The sequence below is a fragment of the Haliotis rufescens genome, unplaced genomic scaffold, assembly GCF_023055435.1.
Source record: "Haliotis rufescens isolate VD_foot unplaced genomic scaffold, xgHalRufe1.0.p SCAF_1, whole genome shotgun sequence".
Classification (NCBI taxonomy): Eukaryota; Metazoa; Mollusca; class Gastropoda; order Lepetellida; family Haliotidae; genus Haliotis; species Haliotis rufescens.
In genome coordinates, this window is record NW_025963779.1 from 61,102,252 (window position 1) to 61,123,799 (window position 21,548).

General features: G+C 41.9%; 1 protein-coding gene across 6 annotated transcripts in view; it reads right to left on the reverse strand.

Moving 5' to 3' along the window:
* Positions 1-408: 408 nt before the first annotated feature.
* The window catches only part of LOC124145051 (nuclear receptor coactivator 2-like), a 161,658-nt gene continuing 140,518 nt past the window's right edge, over positions 409-21,548 (reverse strand). For 4 of the 6 annotated variants that reach the window (XM_048398884.1, XM_048398883.1, XM_048398892.1 and 1 more), the window contains 11 exons: positions 19,571-21,140; positions 18,093-18,334; positions 17,400-17,489; positions 16,905-17,096; positions 15,328-15,571; positions 10,138-10,253; positions 8,461-8,675; positions 6,863-7,098; positions 6,384-6,533; positions 4,807-4,952; positions 409-3,803 (listed from right to left, as the gene is read on the reverse strand). In XM_048398884.1, coding sequence (XP_048254841.1) covers positions 3,735-3,803; positions 4,807-4,952; positions 6,384-6,533; positions 6,863-7,098; positions 8,461-8,675; positions 10,138-10,253; positions 15,328-15,571; positions 16,905-17,096; positions 17,400-17,489; positions 18,093-18,334; positions 19,571-21,140 — 3,270 coding nt within the window. In that variant the 3' untranslated portion in view covers positions 409-3,734. The other 2 variants (XM_048398891.1, XM_046514715.2) reach the window with 2 other exon arrangements.

Sequence of the window (21,548 nt, forward strand, 5' to 3'; positions counted from 1 at the left end):
GTCCTGGGCATGCTGCTATGCAAAGCAAATTCTTTACTGCTCCATCCCATAGTCTACACACTCTGGACACAATATATAGTATTTGTGTGGGAGTTGTGTTTTTGGTCCAATATTTTCTGACCCCGACAGTGGTTTTCTATGTATCAACTCCTGTAAGAAGACATAAGTAAAAGATACACAGAATACTAGGGGACCAATTTTGCCAAGGACTATGGTCACAAAAGACACAATTTGACCCTTGAAGAAACTGTTACTGTATGTGGTAAGGGGTACAATTTGTATATGTGCTAAGGGACAGGAAGTGACTTGTATGATGGGAGAAGTAAACAGTATGGCTGCCACTGACCATGTGTTCTGTTCTTGAGCTATGTTCCAAGGTACACAGGTTAACAAAACAACAGACAAATATTTGTATAATCATACATGTATTTTATTGCCTTCTTACCAGTCTCCGAGTTCTAACTGCCATCCAAGTCACAATATGCACTTTAACCAGCCTTCCTCCCTGCAAGAATACGCCATCAGAGGAGGACGTCACGCGTCACACATACGCCATCCAAGTAGGACGTCACGCGTCACACATACGTCAAAGTGCTGCCGAACTATCCCGCAACTAATAGAAGAAGTCAACAGAACAATAGGGGACTGGTTGTGGCAGCGTTAGCAACTGTAACGACGGTGGCCGTAACCATGGTAACGAAAACAAGACATGACATCTAGTACAGAATAGATACAGGAAACAAATTTTCACTGGGGATGAAGAAAACAGAAGTTATATAGCACTTTTTTAAACTAACAAAATCGATCTACTTTTAGTAGTGGTCATGGGAACGCGCTTTGACATTTCCATGGCAACCATAAGAGAGTTGGCAATTTCCTCATGAGGTTGAACCTCTAAGAAATAAAACACTATAACTGTACAAATCGAACAACTACGTTTCTTGTGACCAGTGTGACAATCCAAAATGAGGAATGACCGCTTGATCATCTATAAAAGAAATTTGATACAATTAATCAACAGATATGTTTAACAAATCTACAACAAATAATTTCTCTACATTTGATGAAATGTTGTTTCTAATATTCTTGATGCCTCAGGTGACGACACTAAGTTTTGGTGTATTTCATTATTCAATCCATCTTCATCAGCTTGTCTGCATCAGCAATGTGTTTAAGTCTTTAGAAACCTGAACTCCACCAGTCCAGAGGGAAATGATTACTCTTTTCAATTATAAATCTTTCCAAACTCAACTTGATTAATTTCATTTATAATATTTTATCCATTAACTAAAGATCTCAGTGATACAATGTAAAATTTAAATCACAGGGATATTTTCCCATGAATGTCAAAAGGTTTCTTTTGAATGTAAATTGAAGTACAGTTTTTTAAAACAATTTTCAAAATACATGAGACGATTACAAATTGTATCAGTTATCATATAATGAAATCCATTAAGTTAATTGTTTAATACTGACAATAAATATACTGAAAGTTCATTTTTTAAAGAAAATATAACAAATATCATTTGTCACAATATCTTGATATAAAAGCTTGAATATTGAATCTATAATATTCTGAGAAAATCTAAAACTGTAAATCCTGAAAACACGGAACATACCCCCATATTAATCTCCAATTTATGTAAATGTATCAATTCTCTCAAAATATGGATATTTACTTGAATCAGTCTGAGAAACTGGAATTTGCTTATAGACCTACTGCAAAAACTCCATCGTAATCCGATTAGGAAATGACTTCTTGTGGTAGTAAAGCAAGTTTCAAATCTGACATTCTTGTTTCAGGGTAATAAATATCAGATCTAACAAGTTCTTTATTAAAATGCCATTTCTGTAACACACACGCAGTGTTGCAATCTGAGGCACCTACAAGAAACTATCAACAGAAATATACATTCACATCCAGTAAAGGAGTTTCTGTACGTACGAAAACAATGTTCACTTAACACGGAACTCAAGGCAAAACCACTGAATAAGGTTGCACCAAGCCTTGACTTTTACCATCAATACAACGCCTCACTTCTACCCTAACATGCTGACATCAAATCTCTCAATACCATTGCCATAGATAGTGTTACTCTATGTTGAAAAGTAACATCAATATAAGAGAAGCCTGTCAATCCGAGCATCAACCAATTTAGGGACTCTGATAGTTTTTTAAAATATCTGTCCATTTTTGTGTCCTTTTCATAAAATAAAATAAATTCTGAAAATAGAACATAAATTAAAACATCTCTGTCTTGGAGCGTTGATGACATTTCTTATGTATCAATACCTTGAGAAATTAATCATTCTGAAACTAAAACGTTCTTCCTTTCGGCCCTCTGTATCAGATCTGCTGTTTAGAGAGGAAGAAGTGGATGTGAGGCGTTATACTGAGGATGTAGGTGGAGCTCGATGGCCTGGTTTAACATAGGAGAAGGCTTATTTTGCGAGTGGGCAGTCAACATGTTTAATCTGTATAATCATACAATACATTACTGTGCAAATGTCTTGTTTATCACTCTCCCACCCTACAAACAAAATGTAATAGTCCTCCACCCCTATCATCAACATAGTCCACATTATAAGGCAGTTGATACCATTTCGGTAACTTGGGGGTGGAAGGCATACCCTAAAATCTAAGGTCGAGTGATGGGTTGAGATGCAGAGAGTCATATTTCGTGACACAACTGACGAATGACGTTTCACGGTGTCAAGAATCTGTGATATGCACTGTCAATATCAGTTAACCGCCTGGCATGGGCGATGCACACTGCCACTAGACCTCAACACCGCGTCAATGTTGTGAACAGCACAACACATTTGGTGTGCTAGGTGCTGTACACAATGATGAACTCACATGATGATGAACATTGGGATATGGGAATCGTGAAGATACACTTGTGAGTACACGGTGAGTCTGATGAAGCTCAACAAGCAACAACTAAATACTTGACTGTCTGTTGCTACGCACTCTGCAGTCTTGTAGATTTGTGCACTGAATAAACATAAACAAGCTCCAAGTCTGCTAGTGGGGAAATCTGTAAGCATTGTTTATCACACGGCCTCCTGTAGAATCACAACAACGCCGCCAAAATCGGCTGCCCATAAAGTTGCACTATCTCACAATGCTGCGCTGTGTCATACTTGCAAAACATACATGCAAAGAATATGTGTATCATGAGCTTTCTTCTGGCTCATAGCCCTCATCTGTTAGTCTCTCCAGAGCAGCTTCAATAAATCTTGCCTCTGTAGTATAGAGGAGCTTCAATAGGTCTTGCCCTCCGTAGTCAGGAGCTTCGATAAATTTTGCCCTCCGAATTCCAGAGGAGGTTCAATAAATCTTGCCCTCTGTAGTCCTTGTAAGAACGTGATATACATGATGTCATGTATTCTTCAACCACCTGAGTTTCCATGGTAATGCACAATACTGCCATCTGTCTATGTGTCCGCTCGTCTGTCCGTCTGGATGGCAGAGGCGGCCGTGAGATCATGATGTCTGCTTCCCGACAATACTATGTGGAACTATGTACAAATGGCCGGCTGCTGACACTACTGAGCAATGGTTCCTTGCCTCTCCACAACACAACAGAACACGTATCTCACATACAAAAATAATATCATCTTCTTGCCCTCTTCCGTATGTTGTGGCATCTCTGGGTTGACAGTAAAGAGTGAAAGCCCTGTGTCCCCTCCAGTGTAGTCCAACATCTCCCTGCTAGCCTCTCACTTCATCATTCAGACAGCAGCTGCTGTAATAAACTATTCTTCTGGTCCGCCGGACGTATATCATCAATAGGGGTCTGCAAAACAACCACAAAACGTTAGTGGAAACGCCAAGGATGGGTATCAGTATGTAACCAGCTTCTTGACTTAAAGTGAAGTGAAATAGGTTCAACTTCACGTGAAGAAAGTAAAACTACATGTTAGACAAAGAGTACTTATATAAAGCATAAAACTCCAAACCACAGAAGGGCCTGCTCACAACTTTATTCCTACAGTCAACAGATCAGATTCAAATTGCATTGACAGCTCCCTGGGTAGTGTACAACAAAATAAGGAGCCAGAAAATTGTGCATTCACATTATCATCTCATCATACAAGCTAGTTTACCCTTGCCTTGGCCATGGGGCTTGTCGTCTTTCATGTACAAATGTGTCTCCTATATGCACTGACAGGCAAGCAGCATCTGATTACCAGCATGAGAAGTATGGCTGAATAACGCTTTTCCCCATCACATTGACCAAATGACCTTTTAAAAGGTGAGGTGAAATTGGGTTTAACATTGCGTCCAAGACTATTGCACTTATATAGCGATGTGTGTGTGTGTGTGTGTGTGTGTGTGTGTGTGTGTGTGTGTGTGTGTGTGTGTGTGTGTGTGTGTGTCTGTGTGTGTGTGTCTGTGTGTCTGTGTCTGTGTGTCTGTGTGTGTGTGTGTGACACAGACAGACAGGGTAACAACAAGTACCATCTTTTAACGTCTGTTGGTATGATGCGGCCAGGGATCGAACCCCGGACCTTCCGCTCTCCGGGGAGACGCTCTACCACTAAACCACTAGACCAAAGGACATCACAGGGCAAAGTGTGTGAGCAATTCCCTGCACTGGCAGACCCAGAGGAGGAGCATCCTGACTGAAGGCAGAACACGTGCCAGTCCCTCTGTCAGTTTTTATTCCCTTCCATTCTGGAGTCAAGTGCACTCCCTTTTTCAAAACCCTGGATCTGCCAGGGTGCATCTGTTTGTGGAGATGTCTATCGAGACACTTGCATGTCTCTCTCTGCAAATGAGTAATACAAGGAGCGTACCCGTGGCTCTCTCTGTACAATGTTGACCTGTGTCACAAGCTCGTTCTTCTGGCCGCCCTGTTTCTGTGACTGATCTCCTGACTGGGGTGCACTCAACAACTGATTGCGGAACAAGCTGGTAGCCTTGCCCTCCGGATCATCTGGGACTGCAATACAAATACCACGTTACTAACATACTTAGGAATCTGAAGGAGCTGTTCAAATACAGAATGCTGAATTGAGATTGATCAGGGCCCTGTTCCACAAAGCAATCGTAACTCTAAGGTGATCGTAACTCCCATACTTTAACATGGGCTTACAATAGTTGTTGCGCTACGATCGTTTTGTGGAACAGGGACCAGGAACCAATTATAATCCCCATAATAGCATATGTCAGTGATATAACCCCTTTGACAGTGATTACTAGTGTCTTACAATGTCTGAAATAACTGCTTGCCTGTGGCTGGCAACTTTTCTGTAGGGCTGCATGAAATTTCCCTCCACCTGCCCGACTGTCTTGCAGAACATTTTAAGACTACTTACATATTCAATTTTATTATAATTCTTTGTGGATAATTGTTTGTATTATTTCAAGTGAATCAAGACGTGATTTGCCTCTTATTTTTCTTAAGAATTTTCAATATTGGTTATGTCTCAAAGCTAATTTTGCAGATGGGCAGGCAACACTTGTGGATCACCTGCCCAACTTGTTGGGTTTTAAAATTATTTAAATCACTGGTATCATAACCACTTGGACAGCAAATGTAAATGTGTTCCTTCCACAGCAAATATCAGTTTCTTAAACCCATTGAGTAGCACATACCAGTGTTATAATCTCTGTGCAGCACATACCAGTGTTATAACCTCTGTGCAGCATATACCAGTGTTATATAACCCCTGTGCAGCACATACCAGTGTTATAACATCTGTGCAGCACATACCAGTGTTATAACCTCTGTGCAGCACATACCAGTGTTATATAACCCCTTGAGTAGAACATACCATTGTTTTAATCTCTGTGCAGCACATACCAGTGTTATAACATCTGTGCAGCACATACCAGTGTTATAACCTCTGTGCAGCACATACCAGTGTTATATAACCCCTTGAGTAGAACATACCATTGTTTTAATCTCTGTGCAGCACATACCAGTGTTATAACCTCTGTGCAACATATACCAGTGTTATAACCTTTGTGCAGCACATACCAGTGCTATATAACATCTGTGCAGCACATACCAGTGTTATAACCCCTCAACATCATATACCAGTGTTATAACCTCTGTGCAGCACATACCAGTGTTATAACCCCTTGAACAGCCTGTATCAGTGACATAACCAATAAGAACACAGTAAATGATTCACACACTCGAAGAAAGGCCTACTGTTTGTTGTTTAACGCCGCACTCAGCAATATTCCAGCTATAAGACGGCGGTCTGTAAATATACAAGTCTGGACTTGACAATCCAGTGATTGACCTCATGAGCTTCGATCTATGCAACTGGTATGTGGTGGCATGCCGTTAGTCGCCTCTTATGACAAGCATGGGTTGCCGAAGACCAATTCTAACCCGGATCTTGGATATCTATCTACTTACTATACTGAGTCTGTCCTGTAGACAAGGCACGGAACTGCTCGTATCTCTTCTTGGCCTCTTGTCTGGAAGAGCTGAGGATGTCTTCATTCTCCGCCAAGTCGTCGAGAGGACCCAGGCCAACTGCAGCATGCTCCTTCGTCATGTCATTAACTGTAACAACAAAGTGAGTGAGTGAATTTGGATTAACACCCAGGTTCATTCATATCACTGCCTGTCAGCTTACTGTGGGAGGAAACCCAGAATTGATACAGGTCTTACACGTTTACAATATTAAACATGCACCGACTGACAGACCAAGAATAAACAAAACATGGCATTGGTCATGTTAAGGAGTCTCATACTTAAAGGGAATACTAACCAATATTTGTACAGTAACTTTGAGATAATTCAACCGATACTGAAAAGAACATGAAATCGAACGAAAATAGAACAGAGAGTTGATGCATCAAAACTTGGCTGAATCGTCATGCCCTTCTTACTTGTCTCTAAAATTTCTAAAGGCAGTTCTCCTCCAGTGTCAAATGACATCGGCTCGTGCTGCTGCTGTTGCTGCTGAAGTTGCTGCTGTTGTTGTTGTTGTTGCTGCTGCTGCTGTTGTGACTGAAGCTGTTTCTCTGAGCGTGCACTACAGATGATGCGAAGCTCCTGTTTGACGTACTGTGACGTTGAGTTGGACACTGCTTGGTTTAGGTCCCCCGACATGACAGGCTTTTTTCTGGAAGTAACCAACCTACATCAACACCTTTGATGGGCTTATCCACTTTGCAGCAATATAGTACAAAGATCAACAGCAAGGTCACAAGAGCATCCTTGGAACAAACAGTAGGTTTTTGAGTGAGTGAGTATGGTTTTTCACCACTTTCAGCAATATTCCAGCAATATCACAGCGGGGGACACCAGAAAATGGGCTTCACACACTGTAACCATGTGGGGAATCGAACCTGGGTCTTCATCATGATGAGCCAATGCCTTAACCACTAGGGTACCCCACTGCCCCGTAGTTTTTTTGAGGGAATGACAATTGTTTTCAGGGCAACAAAAGCGGGTATCTTTGTTCAGAAGGATTGGCATTTAGATGGCTGCAAAACTAAAACACTCAAGACTGTTCTGATCTGTCAGGAAAATATGTGGGCACTTCAAGTGTCCACAAACGATACATTAATCCCGGAAATCCATGAAAATGTCAAGTTAAGGATTCAAAGGATATGTGCCTTTTGTTCACTGATGCCACTTAAAAACAGTATTTCTGTCTCAGCATGGTGTTTCAGCATCACCTTTCCAAATTAACAAATAAACTTTCTAGTTGGGACAGCAAGAACCTGACGGTATGAATAATCTACAGCTATGTGTTTCTGAAACTCAGTTGATTATTTTATCGTTTATGTCCTACTTTTACTACAGTGACTTCTGATAATACGAATGGAGTGTCTCGATTGGACAGATGCAACACTATAAATAGACTTCACAGCTGTTGATATACAAGATGTGTTCAAAGCAGATGGTGTCAGGCTAAACAATTACCCTTACCCTTTACCGGTCTGTAACAAAATTAGTCCTTGTGATTTTCTTTTGCATATTATTCATATGATTTAAGGCAGAAATCATATTTTAACTTTTTAGTTGCAAATTCCGAAACATTCAGGACAGTTGGCAGCTATGTTATTGTATCAGGAAAACCTAAAGTGATGCAGGTAATCGATGCTTACCACTTTGGTAATAGTCAGAAGCACTGGTATGGTGCTGACTGGGTAAACTCACTATTATCGTTTCTGGCATGACTGAGGGATACAACTGCACAGCAAATTTAGATAATCGCAGTTTTCAGTTTTTCGGGCTACCAATCCCATTTAACTCTATTTTTCACAGGGGGCCGTCGGGTAACCTAGTGGTTAAAGCGTTCGCTCGTCAAACCGAAGACCTGGGTTCGATTCCCGACATGGGTACAATGTGTGAAGCCCATTTTTGTGGTGTCCCCCTGCTGTGATATTGCTGGAATATTGCTAAAAGCAGTGTAAAACCATACTCACTCACTCACTATTTTTCACACACATATTCTGCTGGTCTGCAGTGATCTTACCCGTCTGGCCCTGTTTCCAGGAACTGCATGTCAAAAGGCTGTTGAAAAGACTGCTGGGAAGGAATGCCCTGAGAAGAAGAAGGCAGCGATTGGTTGAAACTGGATGTGGCAGTGGACATAGGCGACGGGCCTGAAAAACTGGGCGGGGCGGACAGAGGCTGGGACGCAAAAGCAGCCGACAGCTGGGACTGGTTGAAGCCAGTTCCTGGGCTCACCTGCAGAGAGAAGTAGCAGCGTGTTGTAACAGAAGGTAAATAGAAAATTATAACATTCTTAAAATAACACAAGTCTTCAACATATCCAAGTTTTCATTCATAAAATTTAGGAACTAAGTCTTAATACAGGACAAACGTGAAGTTTCCCACCTTGCACATGCACAAGAGCAATGGGCAGCAGGACACTGTTGTCTGCACAACTGATTATGGATAGTTGACAGTGAAGAAGACATCCGTTGCAAATCTAAAGATTTTAATAGTGTGACTACAGCCAAAACACAGGATTTATGGCAGTGACATTGTTGGGACATTCTCAGGAATTCAATACATCACAATGTGCCAAATGATTTGCAGTTTTTTTTGTTTTCATATGCACTGCACATACGTGGAATGTTATGCAATAGTTCATTGAGCAAACAGGCATTTCACCGATGAGTGCAGCCTATAAAGAGTAAGGAAGAGAATTTATGGATGTCAACTTCTCTATTATGAGGAACACGTTTCGGAGTATATGCTTACTCCTTCACCAGGTTAAAGGAGTTCCTGCTAGGTGGCCTTATTTGTTTTCATTGTTTGTTGTTTAACGCCATACTCAGCAGTATGCCAGCTACATGTAAAGGTCTGTAAATAATCAAGTCTGGACCAGACAATCCAGTGACTGACATCACGAGCATTGATCCACGCAACTTGGTTACGATGACATGCATCAACCAAGTCAGCGAGCCTGACCACCCGATCCCATTAGTTGCCTCTTACAACAAGCACTGTTGCCTTTTACAGCAAGCATGAAGACCTATTCTGACCCGTATCTTCATGGGTCAACAGTCACTATATGGCTGAAATATTGCCGATGTGACTTTAAATCTTAACTCACTCACTCATTGGTCAACATATTTGCATATTTATCAGATCGTAATACCTAATTCATTGGATGGTTTATGAATTTGATTAAGCTATGCATTATATGATAAAACATATTCAACCTCGTGTCCATTTACAGTTGATGAGGAACCATTTACTATAAATCCTGATATTAGTTATTTGTATAAAGCCGCATTCAACAATATTCCCGCTAGATGACGACAGTCTGTAAATAATCGAGTATAGAATCTGGAATGGAGAGATAATAAGCATCGTTCTATGCAATTGGGAGAGGATATAGGATGCGAGTCTGACCACCCAATCCCGCTTGTTGGTTCTTACTGAAATTAGTCGGGTTGCTGAATTTTAACCAATTCTAAACATAAGGAAGAGAATATATGGATGTCAACTTCTTTTTATGACGAACACAATGTTTCAGAGTATATGCTTACTCCTTCATCAGGAACTCCGAAACGTTGTGTTCCTCATAAAAGGAAGTTGACATCCATATATTCTCTTCCTTATGTGTATCACTTCTAAATGCCTTTCAAAGACCCAATTCTAACGAGATCTCCACAGAGGAGTGAAGGATACAACGTACCTGTGTTCCCGGCTGCTGAGACTGGCGAGAGTTGGGGGAGATGGAGTGGGGGGACATCAACATGGGGTCAGGGCTGCTGCCATACGGGCTGTGAGGTGTGCGGGGAGATCCACGCCCTGCAACCAACACATCATGTAGCTTACGTCATCAAACCACACATGAACAATTCAATGGAACACAACATAATGCTGCAATAACACATATTTTAACTATTATTCCGTGCACAAGGTTAGAGAGACAAAGCAACAAGGGGTGAGGTGTGCGGGGAGATCCACGCCCTGCAACCAACACCTCATGTAGCTTACGTCATCAAACCACACATGAACAATTTAATGGAACACAACATAATGCTGCAATAACACATATTTTAACGATTATTCCGTGCACAATGTAAGAGAGACAAAGCAACAAGGGGTGAATATTTCTCATATTTTACACTGGAGTGTGAATGTTGCCTGGCAGAGCCTTTGGAACTATGGATGCAAGCTAGAACAAGCAGATCAATGAGTGTGAGACCTAGTAGGTGTTATCAGTGTCTAACTGTTGTCATGGAAACAGACTTGCTAAATGTTCATACTTGTTCTTGGTGAAATCTACTGAGTACAACTGGTATCTACTGTCTTATTTGATGCAATATGAAACAGAGGACGATCACAAAGTAACAAACAAAAATTATGTTACAAATGTAAATAAGTCTGTTAGTCACCAAGGAAAATGTTGAACGTATAGTCAAAAATATTGTAACAAATTTGATTCCAAGGGTAGACATGGTAAAATGTCATGAATTACCGTATAGGGGTACTAAAAAAATGGAAAACACACCAGCTGTTCACTTGTCTTGGCCCAAATACACAAGCTGTCCTGGTATTACGACTACCATAAGTCTATGCAAATGTATGGGAGTTATGACCATCTTAGCACTGCAGCTATTAAAAGTCTATGTTAAATTATGGAAGGTAAGACCATCTTTAGCTCTAAGTCTATGTTAAAGTATGGAAGGTAAGACCATCTTTAGCTCTAAGTCCATGTTAAAGTATGGAAGGTAAGACCATCTTTAGCTCTAAGTCTATGTTAAAGTATGGAAGCTAAGAAAGTATAAATATCTTTGGAAGTGATCCAGAACATAAGTGTAACCCAACACAATAACTAACCCATATGACAATATATTTTCAACATAACCAAATAATGTATAACTGCAAAATGTATCTTGTATGTAAATTGGTTACATCCTTTCAACATAACATGACCAGTATTTGCATCTTTAGTGTAAACTTAAACTGGCAATATGTTTTCAACATAGCATGACTACTGAATGTGTCTTGTATGTTAACTTCAATTGGAGATATTTTTTTAACATATTAACATGACTACCACAGAGAACTCTTATGTAAAATTTTCAACCCTCCCCCCCTCCGTTTCCTAAAAACTATATCCACCAATGTTGTCAAAATGGCTGACAGGATACAATGACATCCATACAATCAGGTCACATTTGTAAATGCCTGAACATCATTGTCGTTGTAACAAGCATGGACTACAAGCGACTTTTTCTGCCTCAGAGTGCTACTATATGTACTAACTGGGGGTGAATATTGGTAATGACACTATTTCACAGGAAAGATGCACTATACCCAAACCATGGAATGTGTCAGTATCTATCAAGGTTCCTCAAAACAACAACAAAAACACATTAAACTATTTGAAAACTATGCAAATACGAAGGGATAATTTTAAAAAGAACAAAGATAATAAATATAAAATATCATGTTGATATTCAAATGAAGATAGTCAAACAATTTCAAATCTTTGACAACTGTCACTAACAGAAAAGAGAAGGGTAAATTCAACATCCGCCAAAATAAACATGAAATCGTTAACATATTTACCATAATATCCAATACCAATGTAACGATACCAAACTGAAAACAAGTTTCACCACACAATCAGGGAGGAATGAAACTATATTCAGATTTTGAATGAGTCGTGGGAATCTGCAAAGTAGTCAGCAATAACTCATCTATGCAACCTGTCATGTGTGGACATGACGTACCAGTAGTTGGAGCAAAGGGTGCTGTCACACATTGGCCAACATGATATAGCTATATTACAGTGGCCAGACAAGCCAGTGGTTCTAGCAAAGGGTGCTGTCACACATCGGTCTACATGATCTAGCTATATAACAGTGGCCAGAGAAGCCAGTGGTTCTAGCAAAGGGTGCTGTCACACATCGGTCTACATGATCTAGCTATATAACAGTGGCCAGACAAGCCAGTGGTTCTAGCAAAGGGTGCTGTCACACATCGGTCTACATGATCTAGCTATATAACAGTGGCCAGACAAGCCAGTGGTTCTAGCAAAGGGTGCTGTGACACATCGGTCTACATGATCTAGCTATATAACAGTGGCCAGACAAGCCAGTGGTTCTAGCAAAGGGTGCTGTCACACATTGGTCTACATGATCTAGCTATATAACAGTGGCCAGACAAGCCAGTGGTTCTAGCAAAGGGTGCTGTGACACATTGGTCTACATGATCTAGCTATATAACAGTGGCCAGACAAGCCAGTGGTTCTAGCAAAGGGTGCTGTCACACATTGGTCTACATGATCTAGCTATATAACAGTGGCCAGACAAGCCAGTGGTTCTAGCAAAGGGTGCTGTCACACATCGGTCTACATGATCTACCTATATAACAGCGGCCAGACAAGCCAGTGGTTCTAGCAAAGGGTGCTGTGACACATCAGTCAACATGATCTAGCTATATAACAGTGGCCAGACAAGCCAGTGGTTCTAGCAAAGGGTGCTGTCACACATCGGTCTACATGATCTAGCTATATAACAGTGGCCAGACAAGCCAGTGGTTCTAGCAAAGGGTGCTGTCACACATCGGTCTACATGATCTAGCTATATAACAGTGGCCAGACAAGCCAGTGGTTCTAGCAAAGGGTGCTGTGACACATCGGTCTACATGATCTAGCTATATAACAGTGGCCAGACAAGCCAGTGGTTCTAGCAAAGGGTGCTGTCACACATTGGTCTACATGATCTAGCTATATAACAGTGGCCAGACAAGCCAGTGGTTCTAGCAAAGGGTGCTGTCACACATCGGTCTACATGATCTAGCTATATAACAGTGGCCAGACAAGCCAGTGGTTCTAGCAAAGGGTGCTGTCACACATCGGTCTACATGATCTAGCTATATAACAGTGGCCAGACAAGCCAGTAGTTGGAGAAAAGGGTGCTGTCACACATGAATCTATCTATATTGCAGTGGCCTGTACATAACTGAGTCTTGGCCAGAAGTGGTTGGAACAATGGGTGGTGTGACACATCACCGCTGGCTTTTGAAACTGCCAGTCCCAGTAAACTGGCAACTCGCAAAATTACCAGTCCCCTCCATTTTTTGTCAGTCCCAACTTCGAAGAAATATAAACATGTATGAAATTGACCTGCTTGTACTTTTCTCAACATCATGTTCAACATTTCACTTTGATTCAACAGTAAGTTTCCAAATAAATTTCCTTGCACAAAAACAGACAACAGGAAACTCTGATGATAACAGACAAGCTGACTTCATTCCAACAATATAGTTTATTGATTATTGACTTTTTGTTCAAGAAAACAAAGATATATAAGGTAACTTTATTTGCCTGTCCACAGGGACTGGCAGTCACATGACGTACCGGCCCAAGCCTAATTTTAGCTGTAAAATGCTGGTAATTACCGATAAACGGGTACCTTCACAGCTGAGTGTGGGCCAGACAAACCAGTGATTAGCAACATCCGAAGCCGGGACATATTGACACACTCATCAGAGCATGACCCAATCAAACTTTGTCAACTCTTAAGATGAGGAACAGAGTGCAGAGGACCTTTCATAATTCAGCTCCACACACCACCGGGCATTACATTCTAAATGACATCCTCCACGGTTTAACATGGCCTACTTACTATCTAATATAACAAAAGGGAAAGTGATGGCAAGCAGTTTCTCTCCAGACATATCAAGGACTAGCATGACCTCAGACACCTAGATGGAATGAACACACTGATATCACACTAAATATTAATCATCTTTCAATTGAGAAACAAAGATGACATTTGTGTTGATCTTGAATTGTTACAGATTACATTACATCACACCAGGAACTGGAATTAAAATCAAACACCTTTCAAAATTATGAAATGACATTACCTCTGGCACAAGGCATTGTAAAGTGTGTATCTACAATGTTGCAGCACCCAGCTCCAGGGAGAGTGTCGAACAACAGCAAGTTATGTTATGGTGACGCCCGGGAATGAGGTTAAAAGTTCAGCCATGACCTGATGAGGCAGGGCCATAGTGTTACCTAACAAGCTGAGATAATATGCCCCACAATATCCACCAGCTGATCAATAACAGCACATACAGGCTCACTGCAACCAGTGGCTGGTCTGTTTGTGGAGGGAAGGGGAGAAATCATCAATGCATGAACATTGTCTAATGACACTTCAGTGATGCTGTAACCAGTTTTTAGCTGTTAAAATGAGCCAAACAAGTGACAGTCAGCTTCAAAATAGAAGTTCCCCCAGTCCTTGTCTTAACAGCAGGTTTTCAGGACTAACAGGATCTCACTGTCCGAGTGTCTTTGTGGATGAAATAAATGACACGTCTTGAACACCATGCATAAGTATGTTGGGTCTTATCCTCCCCAACAGTTTGCCTGCCATTTCACAGCAGAGGACATCAACTTACAACTATTCACCATGCTGGGCTCTGAACCTGGGCCTCATGTTAAACAAGTGAACACCAGGACCACAAGACCACAAACTTTCTTATTGCCTGTACAGTGGTAATAATTTGCTTCACAATATTGTCAACATCAGTATGGATAAAGTCAAGCCAATGACCTTGAGGCTCAAGTTAGATTAACACTTGATAACGTGCACAATTGTACACCGAGGTGAACAATGCACATACTGGAGTGTTCATCTATCTGGAAGCTCAAGGTCAAGTTTAGTAACCATTTTACACACTGGCAGAGAAGCAACTTCTCTGCCTAACCCTTCATCTGTTTGAATATCTATGCATGTGCACATGAACACCTGGTGATTCAGATACAAACACCTATGACCAACAATACTGACCAACAATAGAGCGAGTGTGTAGAGTTGTTATTTACAGCAGCCTGATGTACTAAACAATATCTCACCTGGTGGCAAACTCATCTGTCTCTGCATGAGTCTATTCTGAGCAAACATTTGTTGAGGTCCTCCCTGCTGCTGTTGTGCTGCCCCCTGCTGGCCACCTCCCGGGAACATACCGAGTTGTCCCCCCTGCTGGCCAGCTGGGAATTGATTCTCCGGGAACTGGAACCGAGGTGAACTCTGACCTCCTGGACTCGGCATGTTTCCAGAGAGAGATCTGTGACGTTGGAGGGCTGGGAACTGGGATCCCTGGCATCAACAAACACATGGTTAGTTCACTGTTCCCCATATGTTTGTTTGTTGTTTGATTAACACCACTGTCAGCAATATCCCAGCTACATGACGGTGGTCTGTACATAATCCAAGTCTGGACCAGACAATCCAGTGAATGACATCATGAGCATTGATCCACGCAATCTGGATACGATGACATGTATCAACCATGTCACCGGGTCTGACCACCCATCCCATTTGTCGCCTCTTAAGACAAGTATGGGTTGCTGAAGATCAATTCTAACCTGGATCTTCAAGGGGATTTTCCAATGAATGATATTGTAAGAATTTGAACAGAGATCTATGGCCATGCAGTGTTTCGCATTTGTCCTTGGTTCAGATTAATATTAGGGAAACACTAACTCCACAGTGAAATGATTATCATCGGCTAGGGCATCTGATCAAGTGGACACTGAACTTTGACAAATTGTCGTAGTCTGGGGCATGTTTTCCTGATTGAAAAGTGGGTGACCGTGGATCAAATATTTCAATGTTTTTGTTGTCTTGATCAGTGATGAAATGCAACATTGTGGAAGTATTACTCATGCAGGTTGTGTGTGAGCATCCATTCATCCTATAAGTCGTTGTTCTCGCAATAATTCTATAGCTCAGACAGATATTTAAATGTCTTGGTTTGGGTACACAGAAAAGATAGACTTGCATGTGTTCAATACCTGTTTTCATGGATCCCCCTTAAAGCGACATCGAACTCGGACAGTCGACATTGCTAAAGTCTATACTTATTTATTATACAAGGAGAACCATGCATATTCAAAATATCAAACTATGTTAGCTACAATACCATTAGGAGGTTCCAACAAACGGAGACATCTGATTGGCTAAGATATGGGGAATACAACTTCTGGGTAATTCCCATTCTATTTTCAGTAACTCAAGTCAATACTGCAAATAAACAGACCTGACTTGGGAGACAATATGTGTTTCTGTCAAATGACACGCGAGGCGACACTTTTTTATACTTGCGTTACAGATTTGCCGACTATAAATTAAGTTGAAATGGGAAAAACCTGATAGCCAATAACCTGATAGCATATTGCACAAAAATAAATCCTAAACAAGGACCCACTATTAATGATTTTGCATCAATGTTTGATAAAGAAACGAACAAGATTTTCGTGTAGTAATGTAAAGGAAAAGAATTGTGGTGGATAAAACTAAACACATCTGAATTACATTTTGTTTCTTTCTTTTCTTTTCAAGGTAATTTCCAGTAAATAAGTCCAAAAGGCAAGCATGGCGTGACTGCTTATATACACTGACTATCAACTAGACCATAAGGAAAGCCAACCTGTCCCAGTCCTCCCTGCAATGCACTGGACTGCTGTGGGTGAAGGCTCCACTGCTGCTGTTGTCCGAAGTGGGGGGACAGTTGGGAGGGTGGCGTTGAAGGAGGCATCATGGGACTTACTGGTTGGTTCCCCGCCGGCATGCTGCCAGGGTTGTACCGGGGCGACATGGGTCCTGGCATGGCCTGGCCCCGCTGCAAGACAATAACCCATGCATGAATACTCCACACCATCTAGACACAACACATCTTCCGGAACTTCATCACAAGTTTCAACACAAACTTAAAATAAACACCAACTTGAAAGAAAACATTAACAACAACCTGAATAGTGACAGATCTTCGATGTTCAAGTCGTAGTCATTTTTGGTTCACAATATATATGAATATGTACAGATATTTCAAGTTCACCTGGGCTGGCAATACTGCACATGTTAACTGACGTGACTGGACTAACCGTAGCTGACCTACTAAAGGCGAGCGTCTAGGATCACATACCTGCACAGGTAAGGTAACATTTGGGGCGTGGCCTGAGTTCATTAGCTCACCAAGGTTTTCAGGGAAGTGGCCATCTACTCCCATATTTCCCTACGGAAACAAAACGGTCGGAGTGTCACATAGTGTTTGAGAATTACAAATGTCTGTGGAGTAACAGTCGGAAGAACTACCCCATGCAAAGCTCACACAAAGTGAAACTGTCAGAAATCAAAGCCTACTTGGTTTGAACATAAAGCATGATTTTGTTTCATTTTGAACGAAATGAATTCCAGAGTATCTACAAAGCTTGAGGTGGCCGGGCTTGTCATATGTTCCTTCAGATCATGATGTACACTACACCAGGTGAATTTGAAACTAAAGGTAAACATACACATCCACAAACTATCACCAACACCACAAACAAAGCCATTCCTGGGCCACATATGAGGGAAACGGGCAAGCACACAATAAAAGATGGGCAGCATACAATAGCCATGAAGTCACGGACAGAAAGGTTTACATGTCTACATTTTCTTTAACACTACTTTGGAAATTAAGAACTGTAACTGAATATAAAAACACATCTATGTTCAACTTTACGCTGTGATCTTACAAAACATCAATGGGACAGGATCTATTTTTAATGAGAGTTTTTAGAATCTTCAGATTACAAGATTAGACTCTGTCCGAGCAGTCACACTAAGCTGAACCTACCTGCGGGAACTGCCCAAACTTCTGCTGCTGCTGATGTTGCAACGCGATTAGTCGCTGTTGCTGTAACAGCCGCTGTCGTTCCTGTGCCTGCCGAAGTCGCTGTTTCTCCATCTGCTTCAGCTTCTGCTGTTGCAACAGCGTTTGGCGGACCTGTATGGCTGTTGACGTCTGGTTTATGCCCCGGAACATAGGGCGCTGTGGGGACTGGCCTTGCAAGGCACTGGCAAGTGGACTTATTGGAGCTGCACAGTGGAGAATGGTGTCAGTGAAATACTCTACAATCTGATTAGATCTCCTACAAATATTACAATATACTGCATAAATGCTGCAATTATTTCTCAAACACCTTTGTTTTATGAACTCATGCATTAGTTGTTTTTTTATTTCTATTTTGTAAATGTCAAGTAAAATAATGCAATGTTTATTTGTAGATTTTCTTGAAATTCAAGCCCATTTGATATACATAAACTTTGTCACTTCAGGATCTGTCTGATTCTGGGACTGTGAAGGCCTTGGTGAAAATATTATCATGTCAATGCTAAGAATAATAGTTTGTATTTTTATACTGAGTGCAACCCCCAGCCTTCTCATCTGAGCATAAGATCATGTATTATTCATAATAATGTCCAGGTAGCAATTCCTATAAGTCAAACACTTCACAGGGGTTTGATTTCTGAGTTTATCAGCCTTGGAAATTCATGCTAGTCCACGACTACTAAATTGTGCTGAGGACAAGCAAAAATCCAGTGATGGTAGTCCTCATTGACTAGTACTAGTAGCATTTGAGGGGTATAACTCTGAACCAGTTCTCAATGCTTCAATTTTGCTCCAAATTGGAACTGATTAAAACTGACAAAAAATGTAAACATAGTGAACATTTTTTTCTCATTCAAGCAGGACTAGCTACAAACTCTGAGGACTAGTGCAATAAGGTTTATACTAGTCCTATGGGATCATCTGGTGTAATACTGGTGTAATACTTCAGTCATAGCAGTGAGTGAGTGAGGTTTTACGCCGCTTTTAGCAATATTCCAGCAATATCACGGCAGGGGACACCACAAATGGGCTTCACACATTGTACCCATGTCGGGAATCAAACCCGGGTCTTCGGCGTGAGGAGCAAACGCTTTAACCACTAGGCTACCCGATCGCCCCTTCAGTCATAGCAAACGAGAGGACAGTTGCTAAGATGACTGTCATTCCCATACTTTAATATAGGCTTAAGATAGTCGTAGCACTATGGTCCCTTTGTGGAACGGGGCCCTGATCAGGGAAATCTGTTTTGAAGCCACAACCCAAGGATCCTAGCACTAAAGGACATAGCCATGCAACAGCTACATCATCACTGAACATGGAAGTAAAGGTGTCTGACTTTTGCCATGAGGAGCAAATACACTTTCCTATGTTACCTCAATTTGACATGCTAAGAAGTGACTTCAAGGACGTAAGAAGGGAGGAAGAAGAGAGAGAGCTCTCACCTTGAGGCTGAGGGAAACGTGGCCCCATCTGCCCTGGCATGGATTGGGCCATTGCTCCTTGGGGCTGAAGTGGCTGCATTTGCTGTTGTTGCTGTTGTTGTTGTTGTTGTTGTTGTTGTTGTTGTTGAAGTAGTTGCTGTGTGAATGCTGCATCCAACACTGTGACCTGACCCAGTCCCCCAGCCTGCTGTTGTTGTAGGCTGCGAGCCATTTGTAACTGGGCGAGAGTTGGGCGAGAGGGCACCTGTCCTGCTTTAGTGCTTGAAGCTTGGCTAGCGGCCCCGAGAAATATACTGGGGTTGGCGTTACGTATATGATTGCCAGTAGAGACAGAATTGGGAGTCTGCACTGGTTCCTCACTCATGAGTTGTCGCTGAATGGCATCAATTGCCATTTGCTCAGTGACCGATGTTGGACCAATCTGCTGGTTGTTGGACTGCGAGTTAATACCTAGAATGTTATCTATTTCTTCCCAAGGATCCATCAGTTGCTCCACTTCCTGCATCATATTCACTTCCTCGGCATTAGACGTTGATTGCTGCTGCTGAGTAATTGATGCAGTTACCTGGGTAGATGTTGATAGTGTTGACATGTGGACAACAGCATGGGAGGATACTGGTGTTTGGGTCTGGGAGAGGGATGCTGCTGTCGTCACGGCCTGGTTTAGGTTGCCGGAGGTCAGTTCGTGCTGAAGATCTGCTGCTTGCTGGAGTATCTGCTGAAGCAGTGGATCAGAACTATCTCCACCGTTGGCTTCAATCTCCATACTCACTGACTCGTTGGCCTGGGATAAGGCCCACAGATGCTGGAAATTGTCAAAGCTGTTGGCACTGTCAGAATCCATGTTGTGAGGAGGTGGGACGCCGGGGTTCATTTGTCCCGAGTTTTCAACCCCTCCAATGGCACCATCAGGCTTTGTGTTGCCTGGGAAGGGTGCATTTGGGTTTGTGCGAGGATTGTCCCGTGGATTGGGAGTCAGACTGCTCTCTTTGTCCACTCCTGTGTCGGTTGGATGTTGACGCAGCTCCTGGCTGTTGGAGCGGATTTGTATGAATTTGTCTGTGATGTTTTTTGGGATTCTCTGCTGAGGCAGTGCTGTGGGGTTCACAGTTAGCTGGGTGTTCACGACAGTCTCTTTGGCTGCCTTCTTTGACAACAGCTGGGCCAACAGGGCATTCCTCTGTGAGAGGCGGCTCTGGTGCCCAGGCGACACACTAGAATCACTTTCTAACACTTCCGTACTGTCCACATCAGAACTAGAGGATTTACGTTTCTTTTGTCGTATCCTCACATCACCGGCCTTCTCAGAACTTTTGTCACCTTTCTCCCACAACTTTGTGAGAAAATTATCCAGATTCTTGTTCTGCATGAGACCACTCTGTTCAACATTCTTCTTTGCAGGTTCAGAAAATACATCTTTGAGCATGTCAAACTGTGAGGCATCCGAGAAGCTGGCAGCACTCTGTGGTGTGACTGGCTGACTAAAGCCCGATGACTGCGGCTCCTGTTGACCTGACTGATGCCGCGACCTTGACCCACTTCCTACCTCCTGGTCCTGTATAGTACTTTCCTAAGAACACAATAGAACAAGTATTGATGCTCATGTTATAGTGGTACCTAGAGCTAAGGATAATGTTAACAATGTTTAAAAGTGTATAGAGAGTTAACAACTTCAACAGACATCTATTTATGGTACTAACAGGTGAGGTGGGGAGGTGAAATTGGGTTTAACGTCTGGTTCAAGATTATTGCACTTACATAGCAACGTGCATGCAAGCGTGTGCGTGTGTGTGCTACTGTGCTTGTAATAGTCCGGACTAATGCCGATTTAATAGTGCTAGCCAACTGAGATAACATGCTGCAGTTTTAACATGGATAACCCACTCAGACACAGTTTACTGACTCTGAGCCAACAAGAGTCCTTGTTTTAGGCCCTTAATGCTGAGCGCCAGGCAAGGCAGCAACATGTACCATCTTT